Source organism: Rhipicephalus microplus, chromosome 10 (assembly GCF_043290135.1).
Source record: "Rhipicephalus microplus isolate Deutch F79 chromosome 10, USDA_Rmic, whole genome shotgun sequence".
NCBI lineage: Eukaryota > Metazoa > Arthropoda > Arachnida > Ixodida > Ixodidae > Rhipicephalus > Rhipicephalus microplus.
Genome location: NC_134709.1, coordinates 7,880,814 through 7,905,768, shown reverse-complemented (window position 1 = coordinate 7,905,768; position 24,955 = coordinate 7,880,814). Strand labels below are relative to the sequence as shown.

General features: G+C 48.3%; 1 protein-coding gene across 19 annotated transcripts in view; it reads right to left on the bottom strand.

The window, feature by feature from the left end:
- The window catches only part of LOC119180953 (uncharacterized), a 311,773-nt gene that overhangs the window by 16,603 nt on the left and 270,215 nt on the right, over positions 1-24,955 (bottom strand). For all 19 annotated transcript variants that reach the window (XM_075874974.1, XM_037432096.2, XM_037432100.2 and 16 more), the window contains one exon: positions 1,245-1,395. In XM_075874974.1, the coding sequence (XP_075731089.1) occupies positions 1,245-1,395 (151 nt within the window). The remainder of the gene's footprint in view (positions 1-1,244; positions 1,396-24,955) is intronic.

Below are 24,955 nucleotides of genomic sequence, written 5' to 3'. Positions count from 1 at the left end.
TCCTTCGCGTTTGCGCCGACATTCCAAGTATGCATTGCAGGGCAAAAGCTCATTGCAGGGCAAAAGCCTCACCCATGCCTATAAACCCAGTCCCGCGATTTCTGCTGCCACGTTTGTGAGGGTGCCAACATCTGTTAAGTTGTTTGCGCCTGCCTCATGGCGCACGTGTCTCGTGCAGAAACCGCATTTGAGGGGTCGCAACTGTTGAGCGATAGCCCGCGTTGCGTTAGCGAGCATATATCGCCGCTATCATCATCATAGTTGTTAGAGGGCTAGCGCCGGCAGTGACCCCTAGCGGCAAGCATGCCTTGGTGGCGGCAGAGAGAGTTGAGAGAGTCTCTTTTGGGGTGGGGCGGTGGCGTGGACGGTTGTCTCTAGTGTGGGTATGCCGTAGACGACACCGCAGGTCGTCTGCGGTGGGCCCTCGTAAGTCAAGCATTGGGGATGCCGCCTTGGTAGAGTTGTGTATGTTATGTTGTTGAGTGTATGGTAATATTGTGTAAAGTTGTTTAGAGTGATGATCATAATTGATGTTATATTAATTCGACTGACGGTATCTTCGTTTCTAAAAGTAGTTAAATAAACGTGCATTGCTTGGTTTGGCCCAACCGTGTCTGCTGTGTCCGTTCACTCCAAGATCATGGTGTGGCTCTCTCAATATTGAGACCCCACACGTTGTACCCGCGAACTTCTTGATCTCATCTGCCTACCTAACTTTCAGTTTCCCTCTCGTGCATAGCCAGTTGCCCTTAATGACCAGCTCTTACCTGCGCCTGTCCAATTCTTCCTTTCAGCTTGGATGTCCTTAACAGCCATTTATTCCACGACCAATTCCTGTGTCGCTACGTCTATAATTATCCTTTCCATTTCTCGCTCCATCCTCCTCAATATGCACTTGTTATATGCACACGTTAGATGCACGTTATATCTTCGTCTTTAGGGATAAGGGGTAAACCACCATTCATTTCCACCACCACCACCATTCATTTTCATAACTCCATCCGTCACTCTCATAAAGAATAAGGATGGGGTGCCGGTAACTCACAGTCGGTAGTGCACTTGCTTACCAGAGCAGGATTGGCCACCCTGATACCGTATTTGGCCACTACCTCCCACATGAATGCATCAATTAACTTTTTCAGCATTTTTAGTCTGACGACAAAAATCAAGAACGTTTTCAATTTGTGTTAATTCATTTTCACTAACAGATACACGAATGCAATGTGCTGATCTCGTATACGTACTTCTCTAGCCTCTGGAGTAGACTCTCCGAACGTCCCAAGGCAGACCTGTCGGCAACGGATGGCACAGACTCCTGCGGCGACTCGAAGCGCTGTCTGATGTTACCGAGATCCAGGTTGATGTTGTGCAGGCCATCGTCAGTTTTGGTGTCGCCTGAGAAGAAAAGAGGAAGAAAGAGGAAGATATAATGAGGTAAAAAAAAATTTTTGGTCCGCATCATAAACATGTAGCAGGCACAGGAAACCTGGGTTAAAATAATTGATTGTTTCACAATCTAGTTCGCAGGGACACCAAGACTTTAGAGAGAGGTTCATGCGGGAGGATCCAGACGACAGAGTTGTTGACGAGTGGAAAACATTAGATAAGGAGGCTGTCCTCGCTTGTTGCGTGACTGACACTATGGCATACAGTGCGGAAAGGCGAGGAAGAAAACATTTTAGTAGACGTTAGGCACATGCTCTATGCTACCTCGTCTCCGGGCTAGGTGTGGATGCGTTTCCGCCTGGACACGAACCTAGAAAAATTCACAATGAGACAGCATGCAATGACATTGATACTGGCCACTGCGGCCAAGGTCGCGTGGCGGCCCTCCGGTTGACAATTTAAATTGTTTGAGAATCGCATCGGCGCATACTGAAAGAAAAATGATGCGCGCAATGGACTCTTTCTTGGTTATACATCCGTATAGTCGAAAGCTAAATATACTGCTAGATGTGCATGCACGTGCGCGCACGCACACACACACACACACACACACACACACACACACACACACACACACACACACAACACGCACACAACACGCACACAACACGCACACAACACGCACACACCACACGCACACACCACACGCACACACCACACGCACACACCACACGCACACACCACACGCACACACCACACGCACACACCACACGCACACACCACACGCACACACCACACGCACACACCACACGCACACACCACACGCACACACCACACGCACACACCACACGCACACACCACACGCACACACACCACACACACGCACACACACCACACACACCACACACACCACACACACCACACACACCTGTGAGCAGCTTTTCAGCTTCACCCTCGTTTTTACATACTTATATGTATGCTGCTTCCCAGCCTATTCTTGGCATGAAGTTACACGGAAAAAACCGCACACCGGTGGACCCTTTTGATTTTCACCTAGTATATCTCCCTCTCCACATTCGTTTGGTTTCAATACATTTGAAATAGAATGACAACAAAAAGAGGTGTTGCTGTCATTTCAAACACTCATCTTTTCCTGAAATCCCTTCTCGTTGCCTTTGCAACCGGCTGTCGGCTTTCCATCATGAAAATTCAGAAACGTTTACATCAAAAATCTGGAGGCAGGTTTATTTTCTTGTTTTAGCTCTTGTCGAGAGCGTTCAAAAGTAGGGTTGCCACTAGTGGCTACTTTTCGTCAAATTGGCGAACTTGAGAGGCCCGTGGCGACCTAAAATGATTGGCGACAAAGAATATCTGGCGATTTTTGGCTTAGGTCTCGACGTAGTTATGCATTCAATACTCAGTATCTTCAAAACAAATGGACAGCAAAATTTCTTTTTCGTATTTTGTTGTTTTACACCCACCAGTAGAAGGCGCACTTTATGGGCAATTCACTACGCGTGTCCTGTTTATCGTGTGTATCTCCTAATTAACCTATATTCTGGAGGCACTAGTGTGTCCGTCAGCAACATCCCAGCAATTTATACCAGTGAACTGGTTGGCGTGCAATGAGGTAGTGGTGTCAAGCTACGTTTTTTAGATGCTTCAAGAGCTTTAAGCGTCTTCAAAGTTTCGTGTCTGAAGTGACTAGTTGACGGTTTGGCCACGCGTTTCGACCGCAGCTCCCACTGTTGTGAATTGGTATGTGGAGCTTAAGTTTGTTATAATTACTTTTTGGGTGGGCCAGAAAGTCTGGCTTTTTTGGGCAGTCTCCAGAAATTACAGTGAGATAGATGTAAGCATGACCACACAAAAAGCGCGGTGCGCGCATTGCGACGATTACGCAGTACTTTCCAATTTATTTTCGATGCTTTGTAATCGAGTTTATCGTTTATCGGACTGGGGATTCTACTGCAGCGAAATTCTCTAAACTTAAAGGAAGGCTATGCACGGTGTCCCTCTCTTGTTGTATACCGGCTGCCTGATCCTGTATTTGCTACAACGAAAACCATCACGAAGTCTTGTAATGAGGGATGCTGCTAGTGGTTGGTTGGTTGGTATGTGGGGTTTAACGTCCAAAAACCACTATATGATTACGAGAGACGCCGTAGTGGAGGGCTCCGGAAATTTCGACCACCTGGGGTTCTTTAACGTGCACCCAAATCTGAGCACACGGGCCTACAACATTTCCGCTTCCAACGGAAATGCAGCCACCGCAGCCGGGATTTGAACCCGCGCCCTGCGGGTCAGCAGCCGAGTACCTTATCCACTAGACCACCGCGGCGGGGCGGATGCTGCTAGTGCATGCATGCCCTTTCTCAGTGCTCCCATGCTGAAGCGGTGATGCGATTGGCATTGAAGAATACCAATATAATTTAGGGTTTGTGGATGGTACCGTACTCGACGGGCCAATACATACAATCATACTATATACTATCGTACTACATACTATCTATCACTGTAGGCATGCCACACATTTGTACAGTAGCGACATTTTTGTGCGAAATTTGAAGAAAAATGGCGACTTTTGGCGACATCTCGCTCGTCGTTTGGTGAAGTTCACTTGAGAGTCAGCGACAACCCCGTTTAGAAGGAACCCGCGACGCACGGCCATCACTTCCGCTCGCCAGAACGGCTGCTATGACGCAAAGCAGCTCGCATTCCGCTGTCGTGACTCAGCCACCGCTGTGAGGCATTGAACAAACACGTGCGAGCTTCCCGCGTGCGCCTGTCACGAAGCCCCCCGCCTGTTCAGCCACCACGGTGGGAGCCTCCAAGCCGTCGCCTCAAAAGAGCAGCTTGGTGTTATTGCGCGAGGCGCACAACAGAGACCAGGCGAAACTCGTGCAGTCGCCCAATGAACGGGCGGCGGGCGCCAAGCAATGGAAAGATAAAGAAAGAAGGGAAGGACACCAGATAGCATAATACGCAACACGCAATCTACAGTATAACGAACGAACGCCAATAAACATTTAAAAAGATGTCAACGTGGGCTTCTAGGTGTGCCATTGCTCGTAAATTGTTACTCTTGAGACGCAGTCAAGAACTGAGCTACTCAGAGAATTGTAGGTTAAAAAAAAAGATTTCAAAAAAAAAAAAAAACCGTAGTCGGCAGTTCTCCTCTCTATCCGGCAAAAACATCGCCCACCTGAGTGGCACGAGCGCTTTTTGTTGTTGCTGTCGTACGCATTGTGGGTCTGTCACCTGCAGTATACAAGGTCGCGTCGTTACGTGGAGCCTTAAAGGTCACCGTAAGGTAACATCAGACATACGAGCGGCAGTATGTCTATTGTTTGTCGTTTGTTTATGCTCTGTTCAGACGACCGTGTATGGCCAAGGAGCTCCAATTACCACTCTTGTGAAAGGTTGAATACAGAAGAAACCAGAGAATACCCTTAATGTGACACTTATAAACACTTATAATAATTAATGTTGGGGTTTCACGTCCCATAATGGCGATATGACTACATATAACGGACGCTGCGCAGTGGAGGGCGCCGGAAAGATTAACCACCTGGAGTTCCTTAACGTGAAATCTAAGCACACGGGCCTCAAACACTTTCGCCTCTATCGAAAATGCGGCCGCCGCGGCCGGGATTCGATCCTGCTACCTGCGAATCGATCGAGTGTTTGTGAAATCTAGGTCAAACGGTTGAGCTGGAGTAGACTAACCAGTGGCGAATGACAATAGATGCGCGATAACTTCCATATTAGGGGGGACAGACTTGAACAGACGGACGGACGGATGGACGTTCTATATTCCTAAAATCATATGCGTCATATGAACGCTCCATGTACGGCCGGCCGGCGGGGACCTACGCCGAAGCCGACGTCGTGCGAGACTCAGGAGCTTCGCTCCCAGAAGCTACAAGAGAGAATTCTCGATTCACTACCGCTTTAAGGTGCAACATCCCACGTATGAACGCAAGAAACGAACCCACGCACACGCTCCACATTCTCGAAGGCATTCATCGAGCGTATAATATAGGCCAGCAGATTTGCAGTAATGAGTGCTGTTGCAAGCAGTGTTCTGGGAAGAGAGGAAAGGGAGGAGGGGTGCTACGGTAGGCAGCAATACTGTGCACCATTTTGGAAGCCGCAGCGAAGGCCAGGTTGTCCCTTCTGCACTGCATGCACGGGCGTCGGCAAAGTTATTACAGTGAATATAAATAGAGAAATACAAGTTCACTTAGGGCGTCTGAAATCGGTAATTCGCTGAGGGAGTCGGCAAAGTTTACAGTTAATGTGATTAGAAGAATACAAACAAGCCCATGGCTTAAAACCTTTTTATGATCAGAGTTACCCGAAGATCCGTGGCTTACATGGCTTATTTGAAAGCCTTAGATGTCTCAAGGGTCACACAATGTGTCGAGAACGTGGCGAGGGGGGAGGGAGACAAAGCCATCGACCGTGGAACGTCTAAGTAATTTTGTCTTCGGGGCATAGGCTTGCGCCTGTACCGCCAGCGCTCTTCAGAACGAATTATGAAAGCGCTAACTCGCCTCGGCATAGAACAACTGACCTAAGTGACGGTGATAAGGGCGTCACCAATCGCAATCGTTTAACGGGAATACAAGTGTACAATTGTTGCTTCAGCGCATATATACAGCAAGTCGCATAACGAGACTAACTTTTAGCGGAACCTTTGATGCACACGTGTCGTATCGTGTATGCGCAAGCGTGGTCATGACGCGAATACGTCCCTTCTGTGCAATTAACAGTTTCCTTCCGAGCAATGAACAGTGCAACTAACTGCTGACGGAAAAACTATATAGTTGGTGGAACCCGAACAACGCCATTCTAAGCGTTCAATTGTTGAGGGAAAGTAGCTACAGTTGCAGTAATCAGCGCTAGATATATTGGGAATGTGCAAGCTACAGGAATGTCGAGGAAAGATAAAAGCATTCAAGCTGGTGCAGCGGGTAATTAATTTATTGGCTGCAGTTTCGAATTGGTAATACCATAGTTGAGTGCAGACACTATGGCGAACTTCCCGACACGGAGGAACAATTCTGCTCCGAGGCGTCGGCGCTGGGCTACTTCGATGAGCTCTCGGGTAGCTTCGGTCGTACTGCGCGGTACTAACCAGGCACGAGGTAGCAAACTGCATTCGCCTGGAGGCAGCAGTAGCGGCGCGCCCGTGAATCGGCTGAGGCGCGGTCCCGACAGGAACCGGCAAAATAGGAAAAAGAGACGACGCCGGAACGGCATAAAAGTGTGGGTAACAAGGCCGCGCCCTTATTTTACAAGTAGTAGAACACGGTCGAAGCCAGGGGGCCAGGAATGCTGGCGAGGCAGTACGTCCGCTTTGCGGGTCTAGGTTAACCCTTAGAGCAGATAGATGATTGAGACGTCGGTACTGGACGGACCATCCGGTTAGTGGAGAGTTCGTTAAATCCGGTTTATTGACGTACTGGTATAATGGGCCAGTCAATAGGAAGGGACACCTGAATCAGTAAATTGGTTTACACCGACGAAGTATTTGACAAGGTTATTGTAGTTAATTAGGCCATCGCAAGGGAATTATTCAAAGAGAAAGTAAGGATGGACTTTTTTTTTTAATGGCGCCGGAGCTTCAGCGCTTCGGCCACAGAATTCCGTTTTTTTTTTTTTTTTTGCATTTTGGCCACTGTGACAACGTTTCCTGAAATTTCACATCTCTGTGGAATTCTTGACACTTTTTACCGAAAAAAAAAAAGGCCTAGCCTAAGACGGTGGTCTAGTGATTAAGGTGGCCGACCGCTTACCCGAAGGTCGCGGGATCGAACCCCGGCCGCATTCGGACGGAGGCGAAGTGCTTGGGGCCAGTGCACCACGTTAAAGAGCCACAGGTAATCAAAATTTCCGAATTTCCGGACTACGTCCCTCATAATCATATCGTGGTCTGGGGATGTATAACTCCAACAAGTATTATATATGTGACGTCACGGTCATACGTGCTAGTTCCTGTATTATATATATTGTACAAAAACTATATACATAGTGCAAAAACTAACACTGCAGAGTAAAATGTATATACAAGCTCCATTTGTGAATACCGGCCTACGTTGTCTATCACGCACACTAAAAGCCCAGAACTGAGAATGTAAACGCGAGATAGTGATAAGGTTGGTTGGTGAATACGGGCTTTGACACTTCATATATTCACGTTGTATAGGGGGCATTTGAAAATTAATAAAGCGGCCAAGTGTGCCGCTCGACGTGTCCCCTTCAAACGACTGGGGCTGCGTTAACGCTACAGACGTCGGCCAGGAGACAGATAAGATAGAATTAGACCGTCGAGAATGGATATCGGACGGAAAGACAAGCTGGCTAACTTTTGAAGCCCACGATGCTTCGAAGAACAGCTTTCGACGCCATCTGAAGCGGAACTGCACAACCCGTTCGAAGTTGGAAAATGAAGTTCGCTACACGTAAAACCTTTTATCGCACCGAACGTCAGGAGGGGTACGCTCGATAGCCTGTCTTATCGGGAATACTGTTCAAACAACGATGTCAAACGATCAAGCGACGGTATCTGAAAAAATAAAGAAAGAAACGTCAGCACATGCAATACCCAGGGCGCTGCAACAAGTGGCCGTATATTTTCTCCTCGTGCTGTGAAGCAGTGTCTGTTGTAAGTCGCCTATGTTTGCTCGATCACAAGCTCGCATAAGTGCTGCCAGCGTCAAACGAAACCCGAGACGGCGGCAAGCTTTCGCGATGGTATAGTGCGCGCCGCGCCGCCCATGACAGGCACGCGCACATCATTTATATTCGGCAGCTCTTCGCATGTGTGCGTGCCTATCCATGGTTATAACTGGACGGTGTGCACTATACCATCGCCAAGGCATATCACTGTTCGTGTTTCCTTGACGCGGATAACACGTTATCACCCGTTTGGCGTCTTGCACACACGTTTTGTGAAGGGGTGTGATGGTCGATTCACAGAAGAAAATATGGACCGACCTCTGTGCTCAGCAGCAGTGCCGAACGTTCTCCGATGTTTGCCAAATTATGAAAACGTTGCATTGCGCAGGTTTATTCACTTTTACGACACCAAGCTTGCGTTTAACCCATTCAGGGTTACCTACAAATATTCTTAAGGTATACTGCTGGGCTATAGTTGGTTAGCCGTGGTATTTGATGATGCAGCGCAAAGAGCAATGACGCACGCACCTTAAAAGACAGAAACGCACGCGCCGGTTCTACACATACCCTGTACAGAAAGTATATATATGCAGCAGCTCCAGTGCGCTGCCGTGTCACGCTGTGTGAAACAACCGAGACGGTATATTACGCACTGTACAAGGGCCGTTTTCCCGTCTATTACGCTTTTCATCGTTGGTCAGTGGCGTAACTAGGGGGGGGCAAGGGGGTACAAGTGCCCCGGGCGCCACTAGGGAGGGGGCGCCAAGCCGAGTCCTCGGGTTGGCGCCCCCTGGAAAGGTTGTCAATGTTTTTTTCCGTAAAACCGCCTGGAAGGGGGGAGGGGCGAGGTTGTAATGTACGACTGGAAGTGGGGATGGTGGTGAAGGAAAGGGTTGCCGCAATGGCTTTTGCATCGGGAAAAGGATCCTCTATTTTCATTTTGCTGCGCTACCTCCGTGCCTTCCCATGACCCTCGGCTAAGCTTTGTTTTGTGCTCCGCAGCACTGGGTTAGATGAGTTTCAGCGAACCCCACCAGCCTCCCAAACCACTTACTGAAAGCTTCCCTGAAACCAACCACGTACGTAAACAAAATAAAATAAAAAAGTTCGAATGCACCTTTTTTGAGTAAGAACAGAAAACTCCAACGAAATAGCCGATCGTCCAACGACTAATCGTCCACGCAGCGGCGGAAGGAAGGGCGAATATAATCCGTGACCTCGGCACCAAAGGCTAAACAAAGGCGTTTATTCGCAGAGTTCTCTGGAGGAAAGACGGAGAAAGCGTGACACGACGGCGACGTTTGTTGATTCCCTGCATCGCGGGCGCCAGCAAAGCAATAGAAGGGCGGGGGTCAACGTTTCCCACATGCCATCCACCGCCATGGGCAGGTTCATCCTTTGGCCCAAAGAACACGCACCTGCGAAAAAAGCGCAGAGCGTAGTGTACCCGACAGCATGTGCCGACTGCCCCGCTTCGTACGTTGGAGAAACCAAGAACTTCCCTGAAAGAATGCGGCCGCACAAGGATGACCTCCATCAATGGAACAGCGAACGGAGCGAAACGGCAGAACACTCCGACCAGTTTAACCCCCATACCAGACCCGAGGGCGCGGTGTCTAGCTGGTTGCTTTGTTTTGTACTCACCCTGCATTCCTTGGGATGCACAAATAGCGCGAAAGCTTAGGTACGAGAAACTTGGGCCTGGGAAGCGCCCGTGCCGTCAAGATTTTTGCAGTGTGGACTGGAAGAGAACAATGACGGGTAAGGGACTTCCGGAAGTTTGAATAAAAAAAGAAAAATACTATACAAAAACGCGGGCGTAGCTCATCGAAATCAGAACTGGTGGCCCTTGGCCTCCGAAATGGCCCGCCGCGCGCCAGTAGGCAATCGCGGAAGCCTACATTAGCGCTTTTAATGGGGGGGGGGGGGGCTGTAGTAATAATTATTATTAATAATAATATTATTATTATTAATAATAATAATATTATTATTAATAGGAGCTGTAGTAATAATTATTATTAATAATAATATTATTATTATTAATAATAATAATAATAATATTATTATTATTATTATTAATAATAATAATAATAATAACAAACATTATCACGGGCATAATGAGGGGCGCGGAAATATATTTGCCCTGGGCGCCGTCCTATCTAGTTACGCCACTGTCGTTGGTGCACCACTAGCACAGCTAAGTTTCGGCTTCACGTGCTCTTGGGGTATAACATCTGGAGTTTAACGCCCCAAGACCGCGGTATGATTGATGCCGCAGTGGGGAGACTAAAAATTTTGACTATGCATCTAACATCGCACAGTACAGGCTTCTATACAACTTCGCCTCCATCGATATGCCAGCGCAGTATAAACGGCGTTGTAGCGAGGCGCCACGGTACAAACGATCGCTGCGCAGTTGAAGTGCGCCCACGTCGACCCGACACACGCCAGGAACACGGTCGTCAGTTCTCGCTTCTTAATATCGCATCGATATACAGCACATTAGCGCGCAACCACGCGTTCTCGTTTCAATGAGATCACCGAGAAAGTGTTGCACTACAAAAACTACGAGAAACGCCATTTCGTTTCGATAAATATGTAAGACAAGTCCACCGAGATACCAACCAGCATGCGGAACGCGGCGTCGCCAGCAAGCTTTATCAAATTCGAAATTCCGCAACGTTGTAGGTATGCGCGTGCGACATTGCAAGCACGTCACCATGCCCACTTGCGCGTTGCAAAGAGCGAAGTCCCACTCAAATACAGGCCACGATAATTTATTTTTTTGCTTGCATTTACCGGAGCAGACATTCCGCACGATAGGGCCGCTAAAGGACTCGCTGATCCCATTTCAGCATTAACCCTCGCGCGTAAATCCTGATCTTGCAACACGAAACAAACGCGATGTCCCGGAGAAAAGGAACGAGTCTCTCTCGCGGAGCGGTGGCGCCGAGTTTTCATTTCTATAGATATGCGAAACCAGAGCGCTGCAGATCGGCCCGACCGATTTGCACGTTGCTGGAGAGGTCCTGCACTCGACACCGCGCAAGTCCGTATTAATTCTTGCACCGCATGGCTCCGCCAAGGCCGGAGACAATCGCTAATTGCAGTACAGCTGATTGATTACGCAATACCGTGTCGCTCAGCGGGCCAGCAGTTCTATATCAGTGCGCGTTTGAAATAGACCAACTGGCGATTATTGAGCGAATGAGGAAAAAAAAAAATGATTGCACGGATCTTGCTTCCACTGCCGCCGGCGATGGCCTAGAGCAGCTGTAAATGTCCGGGATTGTATATATCTCGCCGGCGTATTTTGTGGATATTGGCGATCTATTTCTGCGCGAGCTATTGCATCCGAAAAGCAGCGACAGGAACAATGGGTTTATACGACACTTAAGTTGCAAAAGAAGGCGCCGGTGTAGTGAATATCGATTAAGACGTCGTCAATGGACGCCCTTCGAATGGGCAAGGTAGTGGTGAACGGCCGTTCAAAGCAGAATAGGAGATATAATTATTGGCAGAAATTTATACAGGAGAATGGTAAGCGCTACTTTTAATTGCATCACATAACCAACATATGGCCACACTGTGGAGAGACTTGCCGACGTCAATAATAATAATAATAATAATAATAATAATAATAATAATAACAAAAACAACAACAACAATATGACGATGAGAAATGCCGTAGATGGAGGGCTCCGGAAATTTTGACCATCCGGTGTTCTTTAACGCGCACTGACGTCACACTGGCCTCCAGTATTCACGTTATGGAAATGAGACCACCGCGGCAGAACTAGCCGACGTCAAGTTAGTAACCAAAGTAGTGCACGTAGTAGACGAGGAAATGCGAGACACGTGTTAGTAGTGCGCTCAACTTTGTTCTTATTCGAGTATCAGTTCGATTGTTAAGGCGAAAAAGCCTCGTATGCCTCGTGCGCATGTGTCCGCATAGTAAAACACGTCACGCCGGCCGGTTTTGCTCTTCCGATTCATTTTAGCTAAATGTACAGACACCCGGAGTGCATTTAAACGCGATAGCGTAAAAAAAAAAAAAACAGTAGCTAGTTTTTTGTTTCGTTTTTTTTTTTTTTGAAATGCCGGTGTCGGCAACGACGCTGTTGACCGTGAGCGAAAAATCAAACTAGATGCAAATAATGAAAATATCTTCTATTCGAGCGGAAATCGAACCCACGCCTCCGCTTGGTTAGCAGGTGTTCTACCACAGAACCACAGCCATGCCCCTAATCGCTTCGAAAAAAAAAAAACAAAACGCTAAACCCGTTTGTTAAGTATGGCGAGAAGTGTAGTAACGCGTAATATCACGTAAATTAAGCGTACCATTTCACCATGTGTCAAAAACATGAATTGTGCAGAGTGGGTGGCTTAAAGGCCTATCCGTGACAAGGCGCTAAGACATTTAATTATAATCGGTTGCGCATAATTTGCAGCGATGCGTGTGTTTGCTCACCGACGCGCAACGGGTACTTTGCTGATCCGCAAAAGGAAAAAAAAAAATCTCGTAGTTGGCACTTCCCAGTTGTATTTACAATAGGCATTGTAGGATAGTTTGAAAGGGCCAATTTACAGCCGCGCAGGCATTCCTTTACAATTGGGACACGGCGCAGGTGTCCACAGAGAAGTGAAGACAGGCCGGAGATTGAAAAAGCTATACAAACGGGACCAGATTACGCTGTGGAGTTGTTCTCTAGAAGGCAGAACTCTAGAATCCTCCACCACCACTCTTTACTTTTAGGTGCGAATCAGCACAGACTTTGTCGGCGTCCCCTGTCGTTACGGCCCATCATACAAACCTGTGTGCACCACAAACATTGCGGTCAAATCCGGCTACTCGCCGCCGGTTCACTAAAAATGAGGAAGGCGACGCTTAGCCCAAGAAATAGGTTAGTAGGGCTGATACACCCTTCCCTACAGGGAACTAAAACCGGGAATTTAGGGACGGAGAACTTCAGGGATATATGCTGCCTTCCGACGCAGTTTTTCTTAGTGGAGCGGAAACACTCTTCACTATAAATGCCCGGTTTCAGGCTACAGGCAACACCAGTGCCTCGTCAAACGAATCTCAAAACACTGCATACCTCCTCGGATGGTTGCACTGATACCACAGTGGAGGAGGAGTGCAAGAGTACCCATAATACAGCGCGGTACAGACGCGACATCCGGGTAACGAAAATGAATCCTAATTGAGCGACCGGGGGCGCAGCAGGTTGCCATTAGACCGGTCTAACCACACGGTCAGTCTTTCACAATGCGGCTCTAACCACTCACGAAATCTACGAGTAGGAAGACGTGACGTAATATGCATGTGTACGCGCAGTAACAAAATACACGCGAAATGTCAAGAACAATGACACGGTGTTCTGAACACGCGCGTTTTGCGCAATTAAAATAGGGGTGCCCAATGAGAGTGCGGTGCGATTATCTGGAAAGCTAAGAAACATTTGCTTTAACAACGTTTGATTTGAAGCTTCAGACGTACGATACATAGCATCTTTCACCTTGAACATCTGTCGCAAGTGCCCGTCAGACAGGCTCTTTGAAGATATACTACACTGAGTATATTATAGTACAGTTCTTCTTGAGATGACAGCTCAAAAAAAAGCTCTGACTCGAATGTAAATCTATAATTATTCTTGGTATTGCAAGGCCAATACGAATAAAAAGTCCACCTGTCCGTGTTTGCAACGTGACTAAGTATGCTGCCAGGCACCGAGCGAGTTCCATACGGACAGTACACGGAGTCAAGGCGCGTTAAAAGAGAGGCAGAGAGAATAGATAATTCAGGAGCAGTCGAAAATATACCGGTTTCGAAGTAAGATGATTTGGGAAAAAAGTTGAAAGATAAGCACACCCGGAAACCGCAGAGGCGTCATAGCGCACGATCGTGAAGATACGAAGATATATACGCGGAAAGTCATTTGCGACGCTGCGACATTACTGGGGGGGGGGGGGGGAAGTGACGCGGGAAGGATGTCATGGCTTCCTGAAACGGGCGGTGTAATTACGCTCCCTCAGCTTGAAACTCTAGAGGGCTATAAAAGAGACCGTAACGTGATTGGGGACAAAAAAATGGCGTGATTAGAGTGTTGCAAGGAATCATGATCAGCGCGGTAAAGAGGGGGGGGGGGGACATTTTCAATGTCAATGAGAGCATTAACGTAAAGTAGTCATTTTCGCTCCGTATGCCATTGCGCAAAAAAAAAAAAAGTGGGGGGAGAGGGCAAGGACCTGGTGTGCCACCCCCTATAGCTACGCCCCTGGCGGCAGCCTGTGAGAGACATGCAGGAAGAAGCCCTAAATAAAACTAAACGCGGGGCCTCATCCGAACAAATTACGGAAAGTGCAATATAATGCTAAGATTAAAAGTTTTAGTATTTATTTACCACAAAGCTGCGCAGTGACCTACAAGTACTCAATGTACACCAAAGCACGCTGCTTTTGACATCTCTGTGTTCGTTTACCTACATTGTAAAATTAGGAACACTGTGCTTTAAGTGTAACTTAATTTCCTTGATGCACTTTTTTTTAGAATCGGAAATAGCTAATGTACAGGTAGTTGTGCTAATGTACTGTACTGGTGCCCGAATCTCTTTCACAGCGTTGTACCCTGAAGCTGATACAACGTCAGCTTTAGCATGACGGCATTTCATCTTAACGCCTATGGCACCCAGTAGCGACTACACGCTAGGGGCACGACGCGGACGCAGCGCTAATTTCAAGCACGATTTCATGAGGCAGTACAAGTAACTGATTGATATGTGGGGTTTAACGTCCCAAAACCACCATATGATTATGAGAGACGCCGTAGTGGAGGGCTCCGGAAGTTTCGACCACCTGGGGTTCTTTAACGTGCACCCAAATCTGAGCACACGGGCCTACAACATTTCCGCCTCCATCGGAAATGCAGCCGCCGCAGCCGGGATTTGAACCCGCGACCTGCGGCTCAGCAGCCGAGTACCTTAGCCACTATACCACCGCGGCGGGGTTTGAGGCAGTACAAGTAAAAAAAAATATAGAAACCAGGTGTAAATGTTGCTATATTTTTACGTGCACTGCTTCGCAATATCATCGATTTGTGTGGAGTTGGCGTTGTGTCCGCATCATACCTGTGCTCACCCTTCTTTCTGTGTGCTACAGGAGCCAAGTTCTACCTGATGCATGAAATAGTACAAGTTAACGCTCTTCCGCCGTCCTTTTCGCCGATAAAATCCAAAGTGACTGCAAGCCGTCTGGTCGGGAAATGCATAGCGCAAACGCGAAATTATACACCGGCCGAAAAAGAACAAAGTTTACTGACGTTTGGGCGCCCTCGTTCGCAATGAAAGTCGCAAGAAAATTCGGCGCCCCGTATCGAGGTCGAAATGTCTAATTCGGGTTTTCGACCGGTGTATCCTTTCGCGGTTACATCCTTTTCGTTCTATACCCGCAGCGACAACGTATACGAACGTGCGGCCGAACGGATCATCTTATGCGTGCGTGACGAGACTCCCAAACGGCCGTTGCCACAGGCGACCGTGCGCACGCGAAATTCAAATATGGAAGAAATAGTAGAAATGGCGTTTCCAAAAGGCGCTTCGCGTGAGTGTGCACAAGCGCAGCTGCCGAGGCGCTTTCGAGCTCGTCGGTCGGCGAGCCACACAGAAGCCAGGCCAAGGACTTCACGCAGCGGCAGCTGCACAGCGTGGCGTCAACGGGCCCACTAGTAAAGCCAGGCCTCCCTAGATGCAGTCTTTTTTTTCTCGTCTCATTTTTCTGCCATATCTGCATCGGTTATAACAAGTGTCCGTTACTTGGACGACCTTGATAAGGGCGGAGCGCGCGCGCAGATCCGGCAAAGTGAAGTAAGGTCGAATCACAAAGGACTACGTCGAACCTGTTTAAACAGACTTTAATACACTGCTGCGAGGAAGACGGAGCTATAGGAGGAGAAAAGTATGCCCAGTCATCGGCCTGCGCTAACCACAAAAAGGGTAGGTTAGGTTAATTTGGTTTTTATGGCGCAAAAACGGCTAAGGCTATGCTGCGCCAGACACAATACTTTCAGGAATGGACACTGAAAAGATGAAATTTTAAAGCTTATTTAACAGATTACATTCTTTCAGAAAGTTTAGCACGTCAGGCAGAGGTACTAGAGGGTCCCCTCCTAGGAACAAACAGGGTGTAAAGGTACGTGTTGTTTGTATAGCTTGCTGAAATGTTTTTGTCTGTTTCGATGGTAGAACATGTGATTAAGATGTGCGTAAGTGTTAATGCTTCTTGGCATTTTTCACACGTTGGTTGTTCTTCCTTTGCGACTAAGAAGTCCTGTGTCAAGTGTGTGTGTCCAATGCGAAGTCGGCATAATACAACTTCGAAAAACCGTTGTTGGTGACGGCAGGTCTTCCATTCCCACAGTATTGGTTTCACCATGCGGAGCTTATTCTTCGTGCACGTGTCCAAGAAAGGGTGTCCACGAAAAGGGTGCTCAAACGGACACTTTAGAAAGCTACCCCCACCCCCCTTCTTTTTGCGTATTAGTTAGGAACAATTGCACGATCTCGAAAACACCACTCTAACCTCGACACGAGGCTTGATGACCAAGAAAAAACGACAAGAAAATGCAGGTGTGACAGATTATAGCAGCAAACACCGTGACGTCATAGATTTTCAAAGCGTCTAGCTGGTTCTACGTAGCTTTTAATTGATAAAAATGAAGTACATTGCCACTTGTGAATGCCATAGACCTAGCATACGAAGTGTCAGTAAATTTCATCGAGCCAATGTCGCGCAAATACGAAAACCGTCTCGAAATCTGTCTCGTCACGCACAGAGATTTCGGCACGGAACTTCCAAATGGAACTTCAACCTTCCTCTCCGCTTATGATGAACTTACCATACTGAAACTGATGGCATTCGAGTTCTCAGAGTACAGTTTGTCAGTCTAATAAACCAAGTCATTGTTTCTATTTAGTATTCATTTAACGAAACAGGCGTGAAGGAACAGGCGTGAAGGTATGTTAGTTGATGGCTTCCCAGGACGACATATCTTAATTTTAACTCGCCTGGTATTCAACAACTGTTTAGTCGGCGAGTCCCAGTTATCTGGCACGCTGTCGTATGGGCCAAAGGTGTTCCGATAACCCACAACACACCTAGCTCGTGCAGAGTGTTTCAGTCAAAATATTCTCCTTTAAAGGCTATTTGGGGAAGGGAAACACCCTTGCCCCAAGTTTTGCGAATTCTGGTGGGACAAAAGGGGTATTCTTGAAACCACCTCCCGGGCGCAAAGCGGCTTGCAGTGTACAGTTCACGGCGCCAGATAACACGCGAGATAAGAAAGCTAGCTTGAGTCGAGTGGTAGTTTAAAGAGCCAAGGAAAGCCTAGCCTTGAAAACACCCTTAACACAACAACTGTACAGCTAGAAGGACGAGCCTTCACTGCTTCATGGAATTTTATAAAAGCAGTAGCTCGATTTCTGCAGATGTTATGAACTGTGTCGTGTGTGCGACAAAAGGACAACTTTAAAAAAAAAGCATAATCTGCGATTGAATTTTCACATCGATTTTATAACGAAAGAGCCGTTCGCACAAACGACGGGAAGCACTGAACACAAACAGCGACGCATGTACTGCGAATGCACGCCTTAAGCATGGTATATCTTTCTTTTATAGTTTAAGGAGTGTATACGTGTGACTTTCTTTATTCTCTTGATTAACTTTATCGTATACTTCATCGCGATGGTGTAACGCGACTGTGATTCCTTCTTTCCAAGGAATGTGAAACAGTGTTGGGAGTAGTCTGCTCCCATGATGCCTACCTTCCCATACCTGTAACAATTAAGCAAGCATCAATAAAAATCTCAATTTCACCATTTTACACAAAAAGTGGAAAAACAAAGAAAAACCGGAGAAAAGCCGAAATCTCTTCGGCTTAATTAAGCTCCGGTCTCCAGGCCGTCAGTGGCGAAGTGGGTCTCATAATAGTAAAGAGCAAATTACACCATACAGTGCGATACAGTAATACACAGCATTTCGACAGCATATGAAAAGCAGAGCAGTTAAAGTATAATACATTAATTAAAAACAAATATAGTAACTACAAAATAGCACCAGGTTCAAAAAGAGTGATTGCACTGTTCCAACGGTGTGCGTAGCGTCTAAAACTGTTTTATAATCGCGAACGTTTACCGCAGGAGCACTCTCGCCACCGACGATCTTGCATACGTATACATTCAGCTCCTCGTATACAACAGTCAGGTTTGAAGTTAAATCGGATCGCGTGGAAGGAGTGGACGACGATTTTGTGAAAAGCCGGAGGAGGAACGAGGCCGATCGCAATCTCGACCAGTTTCGGAGTCTTCCGTGTTTACGAAACGGTGACGCAGTAAAAAAATCAGCCGACGGAATCTTCGCGCGAATCGGGCGAGTATACGGGCGCTGGCCCAATTTACGTGATCGTGACGAGGTTTCGACGTGGTTTTCACCGCGTAATATGGAGCGTGCATTGCTCCCTCTGAAGTGTGTAACCGACAGCGAGACGCGCGGACATAATGACGTTATTGAAGAACCGTTCCAATAGCTAGTATTTTGAAGAATCACACGAATTCCTCGTTTCGCCGTGCAGGCTTGAGACCGCTTCAACGAAGCGGTAGAGAGAGCTCTCTGTGAGTGACAATGCACACGAGGCAGTTAAATAATTTTTAGCGGTAAGCCCGAAGTGATTGCAACCTGCTGTGCACGTCAGATACGTATCTACGTCAGATACATCAGATACGATTTTGAACAGGACATCCTAAAGTACTTTAGGATGTCCTGTTCAAAATCCCATATAGAACATCCCATGGATGTCCTACAAGATTGTACTAAGGACGTCGACAGTATATCCTATATGGGATTCTGTAGTATACGACGTAGTACAGGCCTGTATCATCCTTCAGAACACTACGCCGTATATGAAGCGGTCCAACGCGTAGCCTTGGACGCTGCTGCAACCTAGCGGTAGCTACAAGCTTCGCTTCACGTGTGAGTTATAATACAGGGACTGCATACGGTGTTTCATATCCTCGCAGCGTCGGTCTCCGTAAATTAAAAAAACAAAGTGAAGCGGCCTACAGGCGGTTTTCGACAAGTGCGATTCAGTCTGTACACGACGTTTTTATATGCGCTGTAGAGCACCTTAAAATACCCAAGCAAGCTCGGCAACCAGTGCACATTTCGTCTCGCATGTATGGGTGCACCTGTGCGACGTCAAACGATATAGCGAGCACCGTCTATAAACGGAGACATATCGGTAGAGCTCATTCTTCCGACGGAATTTATCGTGAAACGAACACAATGTTCAAGCGTAAACATCCTTGCAAAAAAAAAAAAAGAAACTAATATGAACGTTACGTCATCCACGTGCAAACTGGTATAAACATTTTTACCCGGAGCTCCTACAGCTGTGTTTTATACCAGAACAGGAGAAGTAAGCGGGGAAGGGTGTTTCAGCTCCACAAACGTGAAACACGGGGAAGAGCGAGGCATGCAGTGTTTTGGGAGATCGCTTTTGATGAGGCACTATAGGGGTTCCAAGCCTAAAACCGGACGTGTAGGGTATACATACGGTGTTTCTGCTCGATTAACATCGTCGGCTATATGTTGGGCCGGCTGTTGCCCTCAACATTGGCAGACCGGTGGCGGGATGGGGCATACCCGTTTTTGTGACGAACCGTGAGGAAGGGACACGCCGACCTAACGTGCAAGGCAACGCCGAGTCAAATGCTGACCAAAACGATTTGATTGATATCTGGGGTTTAACGTGGGGTATAAAAAGACATTATGTAGAAACTGGACAATGTGGGTTGCTCCGACAGGAAGCAAGGAAGAACGCCGCAAAGCACCCATTCTACTGCTGCAACATAAAAAAAAAGACGTACTAAATAGAGCCTCGCTATGCAGTTAGAAGGTGAACATGAATACACTGAAAGTGTTGAAAAAAAAAATCAAGAAAAAAAAAGACCTTGAGGATCGGCGGCATGGTCGTATCACTACATATTAATAGCAAGTCTGCCCTCACTACCGAGCTCGAAGCCGAAGTTTGGGCAATTAATGGTAGGCGACACGCCAGACTGAGCGCAGTGATCGTTTGTTTCCGCGCGTTCAGTCAGATGTGTTAAAAAAAGAAAGCCTTGGAGCAGGAATTGGTGCATTTCTATAGCGCACTGGGACGTGTGCCAGTCAGTGAACCGTGCAGCTGCGCGGGACGGAAGCGACCACAGAGATGACTAAACAGAGTTGGAATGTCTAGCACATCCGGGCGCACATTCATTCGAATGTAGTACAACTTGACGCTGATGGAGACAATCGGGGTTTTGACGTCCCAAAGCCATAATATTGTAATGGGCACCGTAGAGAAGAGGCTCCGGAAATTTCGACCATGTGGCGTTTCCTTTAACTTGCACCCACAATGCGCAGCTTCTAGCACTTCGCCTCCGTCGAAAAATGACCACCGCATAGGCCGGAATCGAACCCGCGACCTTCGGGTCAGCAGCCGCGCATCGTAACAGCTACACCACAGCGGCGAATTCGACGCTGTAGATGGGCGACGTGGCTCTGCTTAAGCGAAAAGTGTTCCGTTCATACGGAGCGAAGATCGCTAGGATTTCATTTAATAATCGGGCCTTTACGTCCCGAAGTCACGATACGATCGTGGGGCAATGCTGTAGTGGACGGCACCAGTAGCAATGTCTCTAGCATTTCTCTGCCAGGATTTGATGCGTCTAGGCTGGATTTGATCCAACGACATTCGAGACAGAATTGTTGCTCTTAAAAAGCTCTGCAGCATCATAAAATGACGTTTGATGTTCTGTTGTGTTCTGTGTGCCCGCCACTCCACACCAAACAGCTTTGCTCTCCATCAATCCAATTTTTTTCCAGTGCATTTATACTGCAGCGACCCCCCCCCCCCCCCCAGAAAAAAAGCACTTCGGTTTGTTTGATGCTTTACAATGCAGTTATAGATTTTGTCACTGAAAAACAAAACGATGAAGTTCACGCTTCGGAGCCAGTACAGTAGTTTCCCTATTAGGCCTAATACACTGGAGGGAGATCTGGCGATAGTGTTTATCCGAGCTGCAACGCACGGCGCTTCAGCGTGCGTGGGAATGATGGGTATTCTACGCCGATTTGTCGTTGGGTATTCTGATGGGTATTCTACGCTGAAGCTTCGTTCTTTCGACTCCGTCTGTACCGCACAGCCACTTTGTCTAATTTCCGGAAACATTTATCGTTTGCCCTACACCACCTCAACGTTTTTTTTTTTTTCGTTTTGGCTCAATAATTCAAATCAGGTCACGAAGTTCATAACGATCTATTCTTTTATCAGAACAAACGCCAAAACTAAACAATAAAAAAAAAACGAGCCGCAAGCACGAAGATTACAGAAATTATGCACTACCCATCATTCCCGTATTGACTGAACGATCGCAGCACCATGGTTACCTCTAGTAAATATTGTAGACAACTATATGCGTCATACATGAACTAAGCTCACAAAAACGCCGAAGGGAAAATAACTCGGAAATATAAGACGTCTAAATGCGAATGAAAATTGCCAACCATTCTGTTACATGCGTCATTAGCTGGGGTAACGAGCGATTCTCCGTGAAGGCGGATAATATTGTTTGTCGCCATGGCAATATGCGCACGAGGCGTGTGAAAACGCTTTTGCAAGGCCGCGTATTGCCGTTCCTGACGCCACTACTGATTTAAACGTACTGTACGCGCGGATTTCCGTTTTAACAATGTATTTAACGTTGCCTATTGTCACTCCTTTTGTGAAAGGTACTGCAGTGTCTCCCTGGGCGATATTGTTTCGACACAGTGCACTGCGTTGTGAATAGCGCAGCGGACTTTATCAGTGGCGTCTTTATTCGACACTGCCCATGGTACACGGGCAGAATGAAACCAACGTTACGGAATGAGCTAATCTAGTAACGATCAGCAAAACTATTCTTGGAGCAAGTAACAGGGCCTCGTCTTTTACTCGGACACTATACATACAGACAGACAACCCACGAAACTTAGACTGATGGAGCCACCAATTAGTGATATAATTCCGATCTTGCCGCGGTGATAGCAACATGGCAGTGGGGAATATTCAAAATGCAAAGCGTCATCAGTCTTGGTGCCGCTCTGACGTCATCGAACCGGCCTTACATGTAAACCAGCACAGTGGGTATCTGGGATCGTGACGTCATTAACGTCATGCGTACGTTCGCGCGGTTCTATAGCGTTATTCTGGCCCCGTCTTTACGATGTCGAAGCAGGTTGCCGGCAACTGCTAATAAAGTAACTCGTGTTCTGCAGCTGTTATCTGCAGCTGTCAGCATAGGGAGCGTCGGCACAAGGCCAACGAAAAATATCGAATGTGTGCGCGTTATGATTAAGAGGTGGCGAACATGCCACTTGGTAATACAGCAACTATCAAAATCAACGCACTGTGCTCCGAGTTCCGTGATTTGCCGCGAATAACCCGCACTTGAGTGCGCGTGTTAGGTTCAAAGGCGTTGCGCTGCACATTCAGTCACACAGCCTTCCAGTGCATCGCGCACTGAAGTCTAATGACCTCATTTTCCATCGAGCGCCGCCGAATCACGTTTTCATGTTTCTCCCGCGAATTGGCGTCTCGGCGGCGCACCTGAACAAAAAAAAAAAAGGGGGGGGGGGGGCGTGGCCGCGAAACGAACGCATACTCGTCGGAACACCTCGGAATTAATTTGCCACTCCGCGCCAGAAGCGGACGCTATTTCTGGCAGGCTGCACGGACACGACACGCTGTGACCACTCTCCGCGAGAGATGAACACCCGCTCAGAAAAATAAAACAAGGAGCCAGAAATGATAAAACCCGTCGAATCCACTCACATTCGCCCGACCACTCGGCGGCGTCGTCGTTCTCGGAAAGCGGCATTCCGCGGACGTCAACCTCCTCTTCGGCGAGCTCCGCCGGTTCTCCGTCGTCCGCGCAAGGCGAGCCGGCGGCGTCCTCTACGGCGTGCGAAATAATATCCGATGGCACGGCTGAGTCACCGTCGCTGGTGCCGTTATCCAGACACGGAGAACAGCACTCAGCCGGCGTAGTACCCTCGCCAGCCGCGGACGCAGCAGCCGTCATTCCGTTGTCATTAGGCGCGTCTTCAGCATCCGCCGGACAGCACTCCATCGCACGCTGCTGGCTTTCCTCCGGCGTCGTTTCGACGATTTCCAGCCGCTCGCAGCACTCTCCGTTCGTGAAGCTCAACGAGCGGTCCGTCTCGCTGGAAGCAACGGCTTCTTCGGCCCGCTTTTCGTCCAGCAGAGCAGTCGCCGGTTCCGAGTCGTGGCCGTTTTCTATCGCGGTCCACGCTTTGTCCACGACATCTAGCGCCGCGCTTAGGTTCTCGGAGGCGTCCGCACTTGCGCGCGGCTTCACTACCACCTCATTCGCTTCGACGGGTTTCGAGTCCGAGAAGGCCATCTCGGAGCCCGCGACGGGTGGTTCTTCCATGGCCGAATGTTTTGAGTGCGACGGAATGACCAAAGGAGGAGGGGCCTATCGCGATAACTGGGCGGTGACGGATCGGGGAACACGAGGTAGCGTAATGAGCCGGCGACCGTTGAGCCGCTGTCAGGTGCGATGATAAGGACACGGCAGTGCCTAGCCGAGCGACCGTCTGAGGGATACGATCCGGTACTGAAGGGGTTTTTCTCGAAGGCGGAGATCAACTGCGCGGCACTGTGTGACAGCGGCCGGGCCGCCGAAAGATGCACCACAGACCCGCGCGCACACACACACACGCGAGCGCAGGGCTAGCGCCGCGTCTGGCTTTTGGAAAAAACAGCCGCCGCCTGTGTACTGCCCAGATGAGAGAGCGTCGTGAGAGAGCAGCCGGCGGCAGTTTCTTGAGCTAGACAGGAAGTTTCGGGACGTTCGCATTTGACCATATAAGGGGAGGCGGGTTGCAGAGGGTAGTGGGAGAGGGAACACAACAAGACGGCAAGAGCAGATGGTGAGAGACAGCACGTGGTGAGAGAGGCCGGAGAGGAGGAGACACTCGCGCTGTTTCTACCGGCTGCTGCCGCCGGCGCTACAGCTCTCTGCTACAGGCTTTCGCGTCGTAGGGGGGGAAAGGGTAATGGGCGGGCAAGAGACGCATGAAGCACGCTACTATAATAAATAAAGCCGAGGCCGCGAGTGATAAAACGAGGAGCAGCGGTGGGCGCGAGGGGGGGTTTCATAAGCATAAAAAAGCGGCGCAGAAACGGGCACGCGGTTTGTGATAAGGAACCTGCGCGTGCACACAAGAACCCGCCGACTTTCTTCTCTAATTTTTTTTTTCATATTACGTTATTCTTTCGTTTCCTTTCACGTAACCTGGGCTGAAAAGGTGAGACGTTGCAGCAGTGGAAAGAGAAACCGCGCTCTTTCTCTCATTTCCATGCTACAGTCACCGCCTAAACGCGCGTCGAGACGACGCCTGTTCCACAAAGCGGAGGCGAAGCTATTCCCGCTTATTGTGTCATCCCTTGTGGAGCCAGCCCCATGCGACCGCTGCGGTGTACAACAGTGCTCAGACTTGGATCTTTATTTGCGTCTGGGGCGCTGTCTGGCTAGTAGCTCACGGGGTGCGCATATCGACAAAACCGGAATGAAGCCTCTCCCTCTTTTTCCTCAGGCTAGGCTGGCGATTGCGGTTTTCCACTTGCCAGTCGAGATGAGAGAGCCAGCGCTGAATTGTTATTCATTGCTGAAAAGCGTGCTTTCCCGTAGGAACGTCAATTTCATATGACGCGCGTTTTTTCGTACGGTGAACTCTCGGTTAGACACCCAATGACATAGTTCGAGTGACTTTGACATTGAGT